This window comes from Poecilia latipinna, unplaced genomic scaffold, assembly GCF_001443285.1.
Source record: "Poecilia latipinna isolate Pla-1442-1.1 unplaced genomic scaffold, P_latipinna-1.0 Scaffold146, whole genome shotgun sequence".
NCBI lineage: Eukaryota > Metazoa > Chordata > Actinopteri > Cyprinodontiformes > Poeciliidae > Poecilia > Poecilia latipinna.
Window position 1 is genome coordinate 218,441 of NW_015112762.1, and position 15,860 is coordinate 234,300.

Sequence of the window (15,860 nt, forward strand, 5' to 3'; positions counted from 1 at the left end):
AAAAAAATTTTTTTTTTTTTTGGTTTTTTTTATTTTTGTTTTTTCATTTTTTCGGTTTTTTTTTTTTTTTTTTTTTTTTTTTTTTTTTTTTTTTTTTTTGTCCACCTCATATTCACAAAAATACCGCTATCTTCATCAAAATAACTTCAATAGTTAAAATGGTCTGGCTGCTTTGACATAAAACACAATAAGTAAATAAAATACCTGCCATTAGAAATTTGTGGAAAACAGAAAATTCCCTGAAAGTATTAATTTTTTTCCCCCCACATTTATAAAACATCATCTATTTATTGGATTTTTGTCCCAAACCCTTAAACTTTCTGCAGTAGCAAACATTCACCACAAGGTGGAATCATTACAGGTTTGTTCTATAATCTAAAGCAAGCCTTGTTGCCCCAACATAGAGGATGTAGGTGGTTTGTGATTTGGATACAAACATCTATTTAAAAAATAATCATTTTAGTTCTGGGTTAACAGTCAGAGGGAGATCTTTAATGATACAGATGTTCTCCTCCAGCTGGCTTTAATCTGTAGTCTTACTTGGTGCAGTTTAAATTTTAATACAAAGTTAAACTGATTGGTAACAATTAAGGCAATTATTAATTTTATTTAAAAAGGTTGATGGTTTAGTATACTTTAAAGAATTCAATTTTTATTAGACACATCACCTTTAAAAAAGGTCTAATATGAGCTTCCTTTTAATAAAAGAGAAAACTCTGAGCCATTTGGCTCAAGTTAAAGTTTTCACTAACTAAAAAGGAACATGACTCCATGCCTCAAATTAAGCAGGTTTCTCAGCAGGCCTCTCCTTCCACCCTTATACCTGTTTGATCATCTCTCCGGTTCTCTCGATGACGATGGTTTTGGCCTCTTTAACAGGTGAAGTGGCCTGGTAGTCGTCGCTAAGCAGACCAAGGATCGGGTACTGGTTCCTGTACCTGCACAGCCAAACACATGGAGAACCATGGGACTCGTTTTAGTGTGCTTAATGTAAACTTGTGATGTGAGTATAGTAATCTATTCAATGATATTCACCCAGTTGTGACTTAGGAGGCAGAGGAGACATCTGACAAATCATTTTGTGTTCCACTATAATCCAACTCAGTTCTACGTTTGAATTAGATGGATCTGAATTAATTTGAACAACAGATTGAACTGCGATATGAATGGAAAACCGTTTGTCATTTCAGAAAACTTTACTGTGAATCAACACCAAATGAAATATTGAAACACATTGTACGAAATCATCAACGACCTTTGGCTAATTTTTGATGTGTACAGGAAATAATATAATACACACATTAACCCACAACATAGTTGAATTCTGACTGGTTAATATGGCATATGGCCCATAAACTGTCAACTATTATACTGTGTAATAACTTGTATAATGTATTTTACATGACATAAACTGAGAAATTTAGAGCTTTGTGTTGATTCTTAGACTAAACTGAATGAAATGATTCCCATCTTTGCTTAAGCCAGTGGTTTCCAAACTTTTTCTTCTGCGCCCCCCCAGTGGTTTCCAAACATTTTCTGCGCCCCCCCCTATGGATTACAAGTAGCTGTCTGGTTGAAACGACGCGTGTGGAGGAGGGGGTGGCGACATTTTTGGGGGCAAAATGAATGTACGTAGCTGAAAATAGACTCCAACTTCGGTAGCCTACAAGCTACTTGTTAAGCTTAAGGGTCTGTATTGATATTAGCTAGTCATCTTTTAGCTAACATTACCTGCATCCAACAGCTTTACTCAACTCAGTCGGTTAGTTTGAAGGGAAAAACTGTGAAAAGTTCTTTGCGTTTTGCTGGTTTGCTGCCATGATTCTAACACAAACCTACGTAGCTCCGCACAGCAGCAGCAGGTCTCCTTCACAGGTGGAAACCCAGCGATAGCGTCGTAGCGCTCATGTTGCGTTTAAAGGCGGCTCGGAAAAACAGGTTACAACATGTTAACAACGGATTAAACAGTTTTAACTGCTGATAAAAGTGACAGAGGACACAGATATGGGAAGTGTGGAAGCCTCTACTGTATCAAATTGACATAGGAATAACAGAGAGTTGGCCATTCTAAGGTAAAAACCCAGCGCATACAGTGTTCATGTTTTTTTTTTTTCATCCAGACGGCTTCCCGCGCCCCCCCTGCAATGACACGGCGCCCCCTCTAGGGGGCGCGCCCCACAGTTTGGGAACCTCTGGCTTAAACTAAATACTTCACAAAGTTAATAAGTGATTTCAGGTCAGCAGTGTGCCGCGTGACTGCTGTACCTCTTGGTGATAATTGTCTTGGTGACGTTCTTGGAGCTGTCGTTCCTCTCCATCAACAGTCTTCTGATCTCCTGAAGGCAAAGAGAGCTCAAAGTCAACAAAGTTCAATCAGTTTCAGAAAAAAAGGCTGAACAAGGAACTCCTGACCACAAGAAACAGTTTAATACTCTCTGAAATATGTCTCATAAGTTCTACAGAGACCATCATTTCCCTCTTGCATGTTTTAAGGAATTAATCCTCGTTTTCCAGTCAATTGAACTCACCTCAGGCGCTACAAACTGTGGCGTAGGTGTCTGATGAAGCTTGATAAGACGAATATTTATGTGCTTTAATTGGTTGAACAGAAAAAAATGTTGAAACCTCAGAATGCAGTTGGACCAGAAAGCTAACCTCTGAAGTAATTAAAAAAAAAAAAAAACACAGGTGTTGTGCTTCTAAGTGCCAGCTGCTGACATTATTTAATATAAGGTAGTAAGTCCATCAACCTCCAGGTTATTTTCCTTATTATATTAATATTCTACATAGACAATATTCTCACCAGCTTTTAAAATGATTGTTTTTTGCGAGTAGTAAACTTTTATCCCCCATTCAAGAGCCAAACTCCTCACCACTCTGTCTGGGTCATGAGCCGGCAAGCCGTTCCCAAGCCGTTTACAGCTACTGGTATTCTAAGAACTTATAATGTTTGAATCTGTAAAAGTATCAGAAGATAGTTATTTTAAATGTTAAAAAAAAAAAAAAAAAAAAAAAAAAAGGAAAACTTTGCTTAGTTTTTTAGGAAAGCTGAGCTAAACAAAAAAATACTTATGCTAATAGCAGAAGTGTGCCAACTGCTGCCTAAGTATTCCAATAGGCATTGTTTAGCTGTAAATGGTTTACCAGGGTGCAAATATTATAAAGTTGTACATAAGATATATTTAAACTTTACTTTTACTGACTTCTTGCCAAAAATGGGAACTTTTATTTGATTTGGTTGGTTTGCTCTACGTTTCTGACTTAAACAGCTTCTGGAACAACCTGGGAGCCACCAGGGCTGTCCACAACGATGTCAGTTTAACAGCAACATTTACCAAGAGGCTGCTGAGCAAGCTCAGTACAAAATAAACACCTTCAACCTCAACTTAAATCTGCTGATATGGACAGGCCAGATGATTGTTCTGTACAAAGATCGAGCTCTTAGACCACAAAGAGGACGAGTATGTGAAGCTCCTACATGGACTGAACCATCTCTCAAGCATGGTGGTGCAGCTTCATACTGTGGTTCTGATAACAGTAGAGTTGTTTTCATGCTGCTTTGTGTTTATTGCACATTCGGACCCCCGATAGAGGGGATAGAGGGAAGGCAAAGAAGTGTTTCCACATTTTACCCTAAATTTAGGAAAGGTTTAAACTCTAAGAGATGAAATATTGTTTTTTTGTTGTTGTTGATCTCCAGTAGATTAGATCAATATCTGAGGTGAAACATTACAGTGAAAGAGGTGTTGAATGTTTCAAACCTCCTCCTTTTGCTTGATGGTGATCTCCCGCTGCTCCAACTTGGACAGCAGCTCTGAAATCTTCAGCTGGAGAGAGCTCTCTGCGGATGAGGACTTGGTGGTAGTGGTGTTGGTTGTGGTTATCTGCATCTGCAACTTCGATATCTGAGACTGAGGCCCATCACAGTGAGAGGAGGGAAAGAATAAGCAAAAACATGCAGATTTTATTCAGCCATGTAAAGGGAAAAAGTTACTAAATCTTCATCACAAGCACTTTTCTACATACAAATGTTCCAACTAATTATTAAGTCCACACTCAAAATTAAAAGAGTTAAATTTTTCAAAGTATAAATGTAAACTATGAGTTTACAGTATAACATACATTTACTCAGTTATTAATCAAAAAAAAGGGGGGGGGAAATAAGACAGGAAGGAAGGAGGGAAGGAAAACAGAGAAAAGAAGGTAGGAAGGAAACAGGGAAGGAGAGCAAGGAAAGAAAGGAGATAGAGACAAAGAAAAAAAGCAAGAAAATACAAAACAAGGATGCAAAGAATGAAAACAGAAAGAAAAGAAGAAAAAACTAAGAAAGAAGAAAGGATGGGAATTAGAAATAAATTAAATAAAAATATAAAGCAAGAGAGGTAGAAAAAAGATAAGTAAGGAAGGAAGGTGGAGCTAGCTAGACATGTAGCTGTGACTAGATAACTAGCTAGCTAGATCGATCGCTAGCTAGAGGAGGAGGATGGTTGGTCATAATTGGCATTTTACAGTTTTGCTATATTTGTTTGCAGTTCACACATTTCTTAAGAAGTTGTAGATCTGCTATGTTTTGTCAAGTTTGACCAAACTGGACCCAAAATGACAGCAAGGAATTAATGATCACAAAATGTACAAATCTAACTTCTACACAGGTCTTCTAAGATTTCACTTTAAACTACTGTGACTTTTTAGCAAGATGTTTTCAAGCCTGCTTTGTTTGTATTTTTTTTCTTTTTTTTTTGCATCTTACCCTCAGTTTCTCTATCTCTCTGTCTCTTTCTGTCTTCAGGGTCTCCAGCTCCTGCCTGTAGTGCTGAGTCAGCGCCTCCGTTTTGAGGTGCAGGTTGCCGTTGCTGGATTGTCCGACCAGCTTAACAAAACAGACAGACGGACAAAAAATGTAAGGAAACAGATCAAAATAAATAAACATAATATAACAAACCCTAATGAATTCAATGGATTTTTTTTTGTCATCCATCACAACAGAAAGTGTCCACAAGAAAACATTAATCTATATTTAAGCCAATCAGATTTCTTTATGGATGGATAGTCCATGGTTTGGAGGAAGTTGACCTCTACCTTCTGTTTGAGCATCTCATTCTCCTTCTCCAGTCCTCTCATTCTTCCCTCCAGCTCTCTGATCTTGAAGCTGCCGACCGAGTCGCTGCTTCGGCAAGCGGAGAGCTGACTCTCCAGGGAACGCTGGGACGCTTGGGCTTCCTTCAGGGACAGCTGCACAAAAACACACAAACTCTTCACTTAAATACTTTATTCGGAAAGGTCGTAACTTAAATAAAAATCCATAAACTAAAAAATTGCTTCGTACAGCTCCTCCCTGTAGTCCAACTACAGAACTTGTTGAGATGTGGACTTTGACTGGGTCATCACTCGCCCTCTGAAGTTGATGTTCAGTTTGTCTGTCAACAGTTAATTTTAATGTGGGATATTGCTGATGTCTTTCCACCCTGGACTGTAGTAACACACGTATCTTATTCAAATATGTCTGTAGCAATAAATTTAACACATTTCCATCCAAAACCACGAGGGAATAATTATCCACACATTCAATGATTCAACCGGAAGAAAAAAAAAAAAAACTGAAGAGGGCTACATGTGATATGACTTTGGTTTAGTTTGGGTTCAAATGTAATAAATTAAGCTCATACATCACATGATCTGATTAGAATCATTAGATCACTTGAATGACAGTACCTGCAGCTTGTTGTTGCTCTCTCTGACGTTCTCTATGAGGGACTCATACTGCAGAGCCTGGTCTGCTTTGAAAGCCAGATCTCTTTCCAAAGACTCCTTCTCACTTTCCAGACGCTGTGAACACACACATACACACACACCTGTTGGTAGTTTTCAGGACAGAAATGCAGTTTATTCTAGAATCTGCATAAGCTGTAAAACCACATTTTTACTGGAATGAAACCTCATCAATAACATTGCACAATTGATCAGGTTTCTTGTTTGCAGAAAGAATGGAAAGGAAAATATGAAAATAAATTTCCAGCCATGCTGGTTTGTTTGTGCGACATGCTAACGTTAACTTTGCGAGGCGTTTTATGTCTGGCCTGAGCAGAGAGGACATCATGTCCCGACTCCACACACACTACTGCAGAGATTTTCTCTTTAAAAAATAGAGTTTGAGGTTATTGGTACAGGATTTTGTTGCTAAAACTGATTCATTTAAAAAAAATCTTAATCATGAAAAAAGAAAATAAAGGTAAAGTTTAATCCGTACAGGTTTTAACAGCACCTTCAGGAGGCTGAACAGCATGTTAACACAGCAGGAACAGCTGGGATTTTCACAGACATTTTCTGAAAACATCTCTGAAGTGGAGCTGCAACTAAATTATTTTAGTTCCTGATTATTAGCTGAGGTTTCAATGGTTTAATGAAATTCGGCTTTCTGCTTGTTTTGACAGCTTATGCTGTGCAAAACCAACAGATTTGACGTTTTCCAGGTCAATCTGCAGAATACTATTTATGCTAAGTAATGATCTGCAACTAAACCTCTATTGTTTGGGAAAATTTTAACTCCACTACATTTGAAATCTGTCGAGTTACTAGTCAGCAGCAGCAGCAGCAGCAATTATCCCAACACACTTTTAAATCTGCCTAGTTTTCTTTTTCTACCTTCATGTTTGCCTTCATGTTACTCCTCAATTACCCGTCAGCAAAAAGAAAATGAAACAGAAGCTGATGTTTTTTGTAGGGCTCCATTATGGTTGAGCTGAGTCACCACACCTTGCCCCTGCCTCAATGATGACGGCTCTCACCCGCATGTCCTCAGACATCTGCATCAGCTCCTCTCTCAGGCTGCTGAAGGTGGAGAGCAGCAGACGCATGCTCTTCTCTGCAGTGAAACGAGTCTGAAACACAGCCAGATGTGAGAGGCGAGTTAATATCAGACAGGTTCTTATCATTCTCCTGCCCTAATGGAGGATCACAGGAAATAACAGGTCATATTTATATAAATAACAGGTCCAGCTGACAGCCGGGCCATTGGACTGAATGCTCATGTTGTTTTTGAGCATCAAGTTTATCAGGTAAGAGAAAATGCTGTTTTACTGCCGTCTTTTACATTTTTGTAAATGTTTTATAAACTATGTACACTTTGAGCTATATAAAAGGGATGTACTTTCTTTTCTACCAGGACTACAGGTACATAACCTATAGTTCTGTCTCTGAACCAAAATCTATGAGAAGCCTGGTTAAAGTTCAGTCCTCTCTCCATCTGAACCAAACAGCTCTGAGGAATGAAAAGCCCTACTGTGAAAGCAAACTATGGCTGCAGGCACTGGAACGAGAATGCAAATAAGCAATAATAGTTTATTATTTATTCATTAAAATGTGTTGGAGTATTTTCTGTGTATCTCACCTCCAGCAGGTAGCGCATCTGCTGCTTGGTCAGTTCGTTGGCTCCTTTGGGAATCAGAGACTCCACCTCCTGTGTCTCACCCTGCACACAGAGAGACGCAACTCAGCACATATTCACCGCCTCATACAAACAGGAGATTACATCAGTATTGATTGTTTCTGATCAGATAAGGTGTAGAGAGGAAATTTTATTTAATATAACTGACTGATTCTTGTCTGTTATGTACACAGCTGATCTTTAAGGTATTTAATTGTCTCAAGAGCTCAGCTCAGACGCGGCTCTCACCTTTAGGTCGCTGGAGAAATTCAGAGTGTGTTTCCTGTGACACACAGAGAGGAAAAACAAAGTGAGGTAGGCAGCATAGCTTGGAGGGAGATGAATGACGAAAGTGTGCGCCTGCACAGAAAACTGATATTTGTTCTTGCAGTATTCCAGGAATCTCAGGTGAACACAGAGGGAGGCAGGTGAAACAAAACATATCGGTCTTAATATCAGTACACATCAAAATTGGACATAAATGAAGTTTAAGACAACATTGTGACATTGTAACATTGCAACTATTATCTGACCTAGAAGCATCCTTACCATGACTTAAATATTGTCATTTCATGACTTGTGTGTTTCTGCTCTGTTACATTTATATTTCTGCTGCACAACTGAACTTGAACCATGAAGGGTCTCCAGAGTCTAGAGGGCCACATGAAAAGGTATGGCAGGCCAGATTTGGGCCCTGGGACCTTTATATTGCATGCGTCTCTGAAGCTTCACGCTTTATATTTGCACTTTTTTTGCTTTAAATACCTTGACGTGAAGTGTAAGATTTCCACAATGTAATGTTGTGTTTGACTAAATTAAAGAACACCCCTTAAGTATTTTTTTTGCATCCTTTAAGTCTACTAACAAATTCATGAATCTATTCGGTTTCCTATTTGGCTGCAACTTTAGACACCCAAGGATTAATAGAGAACCGACTTTTTCTCCTAAGTCTCTAAATTTCCCACACTGAAACAGCAGACCACCTGCTGAGTCTGCAGAAGTCGTATGTAAAACTCTGGATAATGGGAACGACTGAAACTCGACTCCAACCTGTTTGAACAAGCTGCAGATGAACCACTGCAGGCAAGTGGCCAAGCCCTCCCTGTGGTTGTTTACTTGGCATCGGCTTCATTAGATGTCAACAAAATGAAACTATGATATCAATGTTATCAACTCATCTCTAAGGTTATGAAGGTTGTGTGCAGTGAGTTTGAGTCAAAAAGACAACAAGCTCCCAAGGACTAAAAGGAGATGTCTCGCATGTTTACTTATTTGGATTCACAAAGTTTCCTGTGAAAAATGCAATGTTTTATTAAAAAATGTATTTTTCATGGATAATGGTTTACCGATTTTAGCCAATTGTTGAACCCCATGGTTTTCAGTGTTTTGCAGTGTTACTATGCATTGACAAATCCAAAATCTTCAGGAATATAATTTTCAAGCAGCTAAGCAAGATTTCTGTAGATAAGCAAGTTTTTATGTTAATGTCATTCTGTTAATGACTCTACCACTCGTTAACAGAAATATATTTTTAAGGAGAGAAGTTATGTACCTTATGTTCAGACATCATGAGCCTAGCATCGGTATCTTTTTCTCGTTAGATCAACAAAACATTTTAACCTCACGTTACCGTGGCAATGTCTACTTATGATCTTGAAATAAGATTTAAAACTTGTTTTATGGTGTTAACAGTTTCAATAGTTTTACTATATGAAAATAAAATTATCTCCACTTGTAAATTAAATTAAAAATCAAAGCAAACAAATACACTCTTCACAGACCAGTGAATTGGTCTATTCTAATGAAACACAAAACCGTCACAACAGGAATACCGACTCATGACACTGGGTCTCTCAAATGAGTTATTCAATTTAGGAATATAATGTCAAGAAATGTGCTTTGTTTACTTTATCATGACTCACAAAAATACACATATATACAAATACACACACACATATATATATATATATATATATATATATATATATATATGTATGTAACTTGCACTTACTGTCCGCGGATCTTGGACACGTTATCGAAGATGTAGGAGTGGATATCGCAGTTCTTCCTGTAGACATCTGCCAGCAGTTCGCCAAAGTAACGCGTGTCCAGTTTCGTTGGCTCCAGCGTCTCCCTCTGCTCTGACATGGAGAATTTCTGCTTCACCGATGGAGCTTTCTGCTGAATGATGTTGACAATCTCCACTTCTTCAACCACTGCAGAACCAGGCTGGTACTCATCTTCCTCCCCGTCCTCGCTCGCTTCCAATTCGACTTTCACGTCGTCCTGGAGCACACACAAAACTTTGATCAAATTTGCAGCCAGAAACATACCAGGACCTTGGCCATGAAAAACAATTAAGTTTCTCCGCATCTTGGCCAAATAGTGGCAGCTTGTGTGCGTAAATGTTAATCCTGTTTGGATTAGAGAAAATCTATCCTGAGTTATAACAATTTTTACTTTTAAATAGACTAAATTTACAAAAACTGAAATTATTATGGCATTCATGCCAGTGATAAGTGTATGTAGACTTGTGACTGGATGACCCAAAGTCCATATTTAAGCTGCTTCATCCATGTAAACTCTCCATAAAGCTCAACAAAAACTGCTGAGATTTCCATCTACGGTTTCAAAAGAGCAATACGAAGCAGTCACTAATGTGCAGTCACGACTAGCAGTCTGCATTCCTGGTCATCCCCCAAGTTGTTGGATTTCAGAGGTTGAGGTCAGAGCTTTGGTCAGACTAATTAGATCCTTGCTCACAAGTTACACTGTGAAAGTCAGAGCAGAGGAGAAAATATCTATGAACAAGAAGCCAACTACAAAATGGTTGCTGGACGAATCACAAAGAAGATCCAGAGGAATTTCTGAAAAAATTGGCACCCTCTAGTTCTTCTAGTGATTCATTTATTTGGCTCGTCGTAGTAGCGCTGACATGATGTCATTTTAAAGGGCTTTCCCAAAACTGCTGAAGTATAACTGGAAGCAAAATGTTTCATTGGAAGGAACTTTAGTGAAAGAGAAAGAGAGAGAACCATGAAGCAGAGGACCAGCATGTAGAAGGTAATGCTTCCAGCTAATGACAACATCAGCAATTTAATATGTAGCCGTGAATCAAGCCAACGCCACGCTTCACAATAAAACTGAAACCTACAGACAATCAGAGCCAAACAGACTCCAGTTTAACATGTAGCGACAGAGTTGTGTGAAGCAGTCAGCTCTCATCATCACTTCTGTAAACTCCCAGAGTTGAGCTGCTGTAGACCATTCATACAAACAGCACAGCGACTCCTTCAAGACTCTAAACTGAAGGAGTTTTCTAGTCGTAAGGTTTTCTCACTGTTAAAAAACATGAGACATTGGTCTCACGTTTATGGCTGGCCTTTTTATCTGTGAGAAACAAAAATGTGTCTGTTCACCAACATTAGGGCAACACATTAAAACTGTACTGCAAGATTTGTACATAAGATACAAAAACAAGTCAAGGACTGTCATTTGCTTGAAACATTTTGATATTTCTGACCCCCTCCTTTTCAATGTGTTACAAGTTCTCACATTAAACCTGCACATTTTTTTGAATGTTTACTGGCTGAATACTAAAATAATACTACCCTCACTAACAAGGGTTGCCAACTTTTGAATGAAACTTGGAGTGAAACGACGATAAGGGTTGATCCAAATATTCATTAATTTTTAAGAAACAAGAAATTACATTTTTATTCATTTAGATTAGTCTTGAAAGTTATTAGTTCCTAGTGGTTGAGATTAGCAGACTAAAGTCAAGTGGTCTCTTACTTCTGCACAGACCAGATAGACAGTGATTTACTGTGGTTTGTCCTTATTTGGAGAGAAAACTATTCGGGCAGAGTAAGAGCACAAGAAAGAGATCAAATGCTTGAGTCTGTTAATTGTGCTTCAGCTTTTAATTCAAAAGTCCAAAGAGTTTTTGTTGACGTGGAGGACAAAAATGCAAGCAGAAGGAACGAAATTCTCAGACATGTATTAAGAATTAAGTGAATGCAAACAAGCAGGAGACTGGAGAAAAATAAATATGGAGGTAGATCTAACAAAAGTTGCAAGCAAACCAGGAATCTGATTAAATGAATGTGAAACAGCTGACAAAGAGTAAGGATGGAGGTATGAAAGAGTTGCAGACACAATACTACACTACAACAGAAGACAGGAGAAATTACAGAGCAAGATCTACAATCAAAGACCACCCAAGAACCGCCTACAGTACTTCTCTCACTGTTTCCAAACACTGGATTTAGTTCATTTAGCAAGTGTTACTGTTTACTATCAATTCAAATTTTTGCACTAATGGTACAACAAGAAACAATGTAGAGGTTGATGGAAAATGACCAGACAGAATTCCACACTTCATGGAATGAGTGAATGTCATGACAGGTTCCCACTGAACACGGTGACAACTTTTCAGTGCAATATAAATAAACTTGCTAATGCTACACAGGAATGTATTGCAGATGGATGTGTTAGTTTGCACCTCAATAGGAAATAGGTTGCTGTTTAACTGGAAATTCAGAGATTGGATGAGATGAACTCCAGGGATGCTGAGTTTTGTCCTTCAGACACCGTTTACGGGGAGGACAGAATGAAACGGGACTGTAGGAATTTCTACATGGCACAACCCATTCAATCAGGTGGCAAAAAATACTTGAGTGTTTCAAACTCCAACTGTTTCCTGCTTTAAGTCTTGTGAAAAAGCCTGCTGTGTGCTACTCATGCATACATAAAATACACTGGTGTAAGATGACGGCAAAATATATCAACAAGCACCTTCCAGACATCACGCACTATTTGAATTGAAATAAAAAAATGTACCAGAAAACTAGCAATGAGTCATCATACGGTCTGTCACCAAGATCCCAAACCTACGGACAAATGATTGATGAATCAATCATCTCAATCTCACTAGCAACATGTAAATCTTACTGAAGAACTGTGGAATGAGCTGAATATCTAGAGATATTTAAAGCAGAATGGTAAAGCAAAGATTGTAAAAAGTCAGCAAATCAGCGTGGTGCAATTAACAAATGTCTGAACTGTAAGACTTTGTCTCACTGGCAAACCATGTTTCCTTCAGTTAAAGACAAAACGTTTTCCTCCCTGTAAATCCTAGCGATGACTTCATGAGTCAGCACAGTATCAGTATTCAAAAGATCTGGATACTGATTCATTGGCACTGCCTGCCAAACTGTGACTATCCAATCAGAACCAAATTACCCATTTAGAGTATCTGATAAGAACAAATCAAAAACCACATCAAAGTGGTTGATGGTCTTAATGAAGATAAATGCAAATAATTACCCACAACTAAAAAGATATTTTACACGGGCCGACTCCCACACCTGGGAAGGTTATTGTATCACGCTATCAAAACAGAACCTGTTTCCAGTGTTTGAACAAGGGCTTGGTGGCAATGGGAGAAACTCCCATGACACATGTCTGTGGTATCTGACTGGCTGCAGAGAACGTGGTATAAAAACCTGCAGGCTGGTCTATAATCCTGCAGAGCTCAGACGTCGCTGTGTCAGGTTTGAAAAAGAGCATCTCTTACATGGTTTGGAGCAAATGCAAACAGCAGAGGTGTAAAAAGCAAAGCCTGCTTACATGGCGGAGTAGAGTACATGGAGGTGGGTGTGTCAGCTTCACACACATGCCTGTCATACCCGTAGAAAAAGGGAGAGTGGAGATAAAGAAGAATCATGAACCAGTCTGCACACTACACAGCTCTAGGGTGAGAGCTTGTTATCCAACCAGACCAACCAGTAGGTGTCAGCCCTAACAATAGTACACATTGTACATGTGTACTACTGTGTTCTTTACCTTTATCTAAACTTTAAGGTTAACAGGATCAAAAACAGCAATTCTGAAATGAAAATCAGAAACTGTGTTTAGTCGGTTTTAATTGCGCTGTAGGTAATTTGCCGAGAAAGTTTGGGACATTGATTGAATGTGCAATCAAACTCTGATACGGACCCTGAAGTGAACTCTGATGCGGTTTGAATGCATGTGTGAAAAGCAAGCGGGATGGAGACCGCTCCAAAAGTAGGACGCGAACTACAGCGCAGGGCATTCTGGGTAAACAACCAAACAAAGGAATGAGTCTAATGCTACTGGGAGAAATGACTCGTGGTCTTTTGCCAAAGACAAAAGAGAAATCTTACAACCGCTAAAATCTGACACCACTCCATTTTTTACGCTTTATGATGAAGGTAGTTGCACTGCTTCCGTAGTTCTTGAGGCAGCGCCACCAACAGGCTTTGGTTGCAATTCTGGTCCTCAGTCGAACTGAACCTAATGGATTATCAGTTGGGAAAACGCCATATGTTTAGCTTGTCACAAAAAAATAAGAAAATGTGCATTTTGTTTTTTACTCCTTTATTGCAACAATACTTGTCATCACTAGAGGCAATATCACCACTTAGAGCTCAGTGGGATTCAACAACCAGTGGCAATCACAAATTTCGACTCTTAGGGCCCGATTTCATTTACCTAATCTGATAAAAGTCAACAGCTGAATTAGCTCTTTGTCACTAGCACAGAGGATCTGGTAAGTGTTCAAAAGGGAAAAGTCCACACACTCAACTCTGCTACTTATCTCACAAATGCATTTTCTTTACAACTATGTCTGTTGTAACAAAGAGGTTTGCCAACAGCATAACGTTTATGGCCCAGAGGTCTTATGAACACATACATTTTATTATTCTCTTTTCTTTTTAAAACTCATGAATAATTCTATGATATTACACAACCACAAGTACATACACATAAAAAAGACAGTGTGGAATTCATTGAAGCGTCACAGCACATTTAGCAGCCTTTATTTATACAACGCAAAGCCATACAGGTTCAAGTCTTGGCCTGGGAACAGAATCTTTTTTGTGATGGGATCCTAACTTAATTAAACCTAAACATATCTTGAAAGACAAACCTAAAGTAAACTCTAATGCTAGCAGCAGGTAGGTGACTTAGACAGCGGAAGATGTAAGGAGTAAAAGATTTTGTCAGCAAGAAGACATTTTGTACTTGCTATGCAGGTTCTGGTTAAAAAGACACGAGGCAGGGATCTGAGCCTGGACCTTCTTGTTGCAAGGCAACAGTACAACCAACTGCACCGCCGAGCAACAACACAATATCCATGTACAATATCAATAAGAAACAATATCAGCTGCTTGCTGGTAAATGAAATCAGACAGGTAATATCTGGCCCAAAAACATTTAAAATATATTCATTTTCTTTCCAGATTGAGAACAAATTATATCCCAAAACTCAAAAGTCAGATTTTCTATCACAGTTTGTGGGACAGGGGACCTTGCGGTGCCATTCTGGCTCTCAGAACTTTGTGTGCCCAAGTAACACTAGAGGTTGTTATTGAAGAGAGGAGGAGTCATCTTTCCACACAAGCTCTTTGTTAGAGTCTCTGTGAGCTTCTTTGTGCTGGAGTACATCAAAATATCTCCCAGTCATTGAGGTGTTTCAGTGAGTATGCTCAGCAAAATAAATTAGCCTTTTTTTCCCCAATTTTGTTACAGGTTTCCCATCACGACATTCTCATTGCATCAACTTTAACTATTTCTCTGCAAGCAACAAAGAGACAGAAAGAGGAAATAAAAAGTTGTCAGATTTCAGATTAAAACTTTTTAAAAAGGTCAGAAGACAAATAGTTCAATGAACCAACAAAGCCCTTTCAGCTGCAAGGATCATCATTCCAGGAATCACACAGGTGTAACAGCATGTTGCTGCCTCATGCCTTTAACCTGCACCGAAGCAGCTACATGCTACAGATATGCAGTGATCTGAGTAACACAGATGTGACCCATTTGACTTGAAAGACTCATTTATATTAAACAAACACATTTACTTCAGCAAAACTATAAAAACAAGCCCTCTGAGCAAATGTCTGAGTCTATGTTGTAGAAAATGGAGCAACATTTCTGGAATTTTCCGTGTGCAGGAATATGTCTAAACATCAGAAAATATATTTCTTGGAGATGGACAGAGAACTGGCTGGTGGCTGGAGAACAATTTCTCCTAGACCAACCCTGATGCGCACTTAAAAAAAATAAATAAATAAATAAGCAAACATATCGAAGATAAATTGTCGAGAACTCTCTTTGGTGTGGTAGCTGGTGCAGAGGGACAAAGAACCACATATTTGCTGTCTCAATGACAATAACTGAAGAGAAACCACAAATGATGCAAGGAGCTTCTAGAAAGAAAACCCTTTTCTAAGATGGCATGTTAATTATTCAGTGGTTACTTTTAAACAGAACATTTCTTTCCATGTCGCAAGGGTTAGAAAAACAAGAATCACATCAGGAGTTTTTTCAATATCATGCAGCCCTAATAGTAATAATGACAAACATTCATCAAAGGAATTGAAAACATGGGCATGTTGTGATTGTTGCACCA

General features: G+C 38.7%; 1 protein-coding gene across 2 annotated transcripts in view; it reads right to left on the reverse strand.

The window, feature by feature from the left end:
- The window catches only part of pof1b (POF1B actin binding protein), a 39,590-nt gene that overhangs the window by 4,954 nt on the left and 18,776 nt on the right, over nucleotides 1-15,860 (reverse strand). For both annotated transcript variants that reach the window (XM_015029191.1, XM_015029192.1), the window contains exons 4-13: nucleotides 9,435-9,709; nucleotides 7,673-7,706; nucleotides 7,388-7,468; nucleotides 6,786-6,878; nucleotides 5,713-5,826; nucleotides 5,080-5,232; nucleotides 4,751-4,870; nucleotides 3,762-3,911; nucleotides 2,266-2,336; nucleotides 824-938 (exon numbers count right to left, since the gene is read on the reverse strand). In XM_015029191.1, the coding sequence (XP_014884677.1) occupies nucleotides 824-938; nucleotides 2,266-2,336; nucleotides 3,762-3,911; nucleotides 4,751-4,870; nucleotides 5,080-5,232; nucleotides 5,713-5,826; nucleotides 6,786-6,878; nucleotides 7,388-7,468; nucleotides 7,673-7,706; nucleotides 9,435-9,709 (1,206 nt within the window). The remainder of the gene's footprint in view (nucleotides 1-823; nucleotides 939-2,265; nucleotides 2,337-3,761; nucleotides 3,912-4,750; nucleotides 4,871-5,079; nucleotides 5,233-5,712; nucleotides 5,827-6,785; nucleotides 6,879-7,387; nucleotides 7,469-7,672; nucleotides 7,707-9,434; nucleotides 9,710-15,860) is intronic.